Source organism: Oncorhynchus mykiss, chromosome 11, assembly GCF_013265735.2.
Source record: "Oncorhynchus mykiss isolate Arlee chromosome 11, USDA_OmykA_1.1, whole genome shotgun sequence".
Taxonomy (NCBI): Eukaryota; Metazoa; Chordata; class Actinopteri; order Salmoniformes; family Salmonidae; genus Oncorhynchus; species Oncorhynchus mykiss.
The window spans coordinates 16,469,845-16,472,344 of record NC_048575.1 but is presented as its reverse complement, the minus strand read 5'-3'; the positions used below and the strand labels follow the sequence as shown (position 1 = coordinate 16,472,344).

At 40.5% G+C, this 2,500-nt stretch overlaps 1 protein-coding gene across 3 annotated transcripts in view; it reads right to left on the bottom strand.

Annotated features, from left to right (window-relative positions):
• The window catches only part of LOC110516493 (ribosomal protein S6 kinase alpha-3), a 33,751-nt gene that overhangs the window by 6,210 nt on the left and 25,041 nt on the right, over window positions 1-2,500 (bottom strand). For all 3 annotated transcript variants that reach the window (XM_036935047.1, XM_036935048.1, XM_036935046.1), the window contains 2 exons: window positions 2,295-2,437; window positions 1,035-1,105 (listed from right to left, as the gene is read on the bottom strand). In XM_036935047.1, coding sequence (XP_036790942.1) covers window positions 1,035-1,105; window positions 2,295-2,437 — 214 coding nt within the window. The remainder of the gene's footprint in view (window positions 1-1,034; window positions 1,106-2,294; window positions 2,438-2,500) is intronic.

The window sequence follows — 2,500 nt, the reverse complement described above, 5'->3', positions numbered from 1 at the left end:
AGATTTGCTAGTGTCCGGAACAGAAAATACCTTTTGACAGAGATTTGCTAGTCTCCGGAACAGAAAATACCTTTTGACAGTGATTTGGTAGTCTCCGGAACAGAAAATACCTTTTGACAGTGATTTGGTAGTCTCTGGAACAGAAAAGAGCTTTTGACAGAGATTTGGTAGTCTCCGGAACAGAAAATACCTTTTGACAGTGATTTGGTAGTCTCCGGAACAGAAAAGAGCTTTTGACAGTGATTTGGTAGTCTCCGGAACAGAAAATACCTTTTGACAGAGATTTGCTAGTCTCCGGAACAGAAAATACATTTTGACAGTGATTTGGTAGTCTCTGGAACAGAAAATACCTTTTGACAGAGATTTGCTAGTCTCCGGAACAGAAAAGAGCTTTTGACAGTGATTTGGTAGTCTCCGGAACAGAAAAGAGCTTTTGACAGAGATTTGCTAGTCTCCGGAACAGAAAATACCTTTTGACAGTGATTTGGTAGTCTCTGGAACAGAAAATACCTTTTGACAGTGATTTGGTAGTCTCTGGAACAGAAAATACCTTTTGACAGTGATTTGGTAGTCTCTGGAACAGAAAATACCTTTTGACAGAGATTTGGTAGTCTCCGGAACAGAAAATACCTTTTGACAGAGATTTGCTAGTCTCCGGAACAGAAAAGAGCTTTTGACAGTGATTTGGTAGTCTCTGGAACAGAAAATACCTTTTGACAGAGATTTGCTAGTCTCCGGAACAGAAAAGAGCTTTTGACAGAGATTTGCTAGTCTCCGGAACAGAAAAGAGCTTTTGACAGAGATTTGCTAGTCTCCGGAACAGAAAAGAGCTTTTGACAGAGATTTGCTAGTCTCCGGAACAGAAAAGAGCTTTTGACAGTGATTTGGTAGTCTCCGGAACAGAAAATACCTTTTGACAGTGATTTGGTAGTCTCCGGAATAGAAACGGTTGGGAACCGCTGGCATAGAACACACACACACTACTCCAGTGAGATGATAATGGTCAAATGGTCAACCTTGTCAAAGAGACTCACTTGAGGATCATGTTCATGGTCTCCTTGCGGTCTTTCCCCTGGAATGGTAGCGTTCCGGTCAGCATCTCAAACTGGGAGAGACACAACACAAACAACCTAACTACAACCTGTAACACAACACAAACAACCTAACTACAACACAAACAACCTAACTACAACCTGTAACACAACACAAACAACAACACAAACAACCTAACTACAACACAAACAACCTAACTACAACACAAACAACCTAACTACAACCTGTAACAGAACACAAACAGCCTAACTACAACCTGTAACACAACACAAACAACAACACAAACAACCTAACTACAACACAAACAACCTAACTACAACACAAACAACCTAACTACAACCTGTAACACAACACAAACAACCTAACTACAACCTGTAACACAACACAAACAACCTAACTACAACCTAACTACAACCTGTAACACAACACAAACAACCTAACTACAACCTAACTACAACCTGTAACACAACACAAACAACCTAACTACAACCTAACTACAACCTGTAACACAACACAAACAACCTAACTACAACCTGTAACACAACACAAACAACCTAACTACAACCTGTAACACAACACAAACAACCTAACTACAACCTAACTACAACCTGTAACACAACACAAACAACCTAACTACAACCTGTAACACAACACAAACAACCTAACTACAACCTAACTACAACACAAACAACCTAAATACAACCTAACTACAACCTGTAACACAACACAAACAACCTAACTACAACCTGTAACACAACACAAACAACCTAACTACAACCTAACTACAACCTGTAACACAACACAAACAACCTAACTACAACCTGTAACAGAACACAAACAGCCTAACTACAACCTGTAACACAACACAAACAACCTAACTACAACCTAACTACAACCTGTAACACAACACAAACAACCTAACTACAACCTAACTACAACACAAACAACCTAAATACAACCTAACTACAACCTGTAACACAACACAAACAACCTAACTACAACCTGTAACACAACACAAACAACCTAACTACAACCTAACTACAACCTGTAACACAACACAAACAACCTAACTACAATACAAACAACCTAACTACAACACAAACAATCTAACTATAACACAACACAAACAACCTAAATACAACCTAACTACAACACAAACAACCTAACTACAACCTGTAACACAACACAAATAAGGAACTGGTAAATAAACCATATAAGGTGTGTGGCCCCGCCCCTCTCACCATGAGCACGCCGTAGGACCACCAATCAGCGCTGGTGGTGTGGCCTCTCCTGTTGACCACCTCCGGAGCCATGTACTCCACCGTCCCACAGAACGAATAGGCCTTGTTCTCATGGTCTATAGACTCCTTACTGAGGCCGAAGTCTACACACACGCACACACACACACACACACACACAGCGAGGAGTAAAGCTTGTTCTCATGACT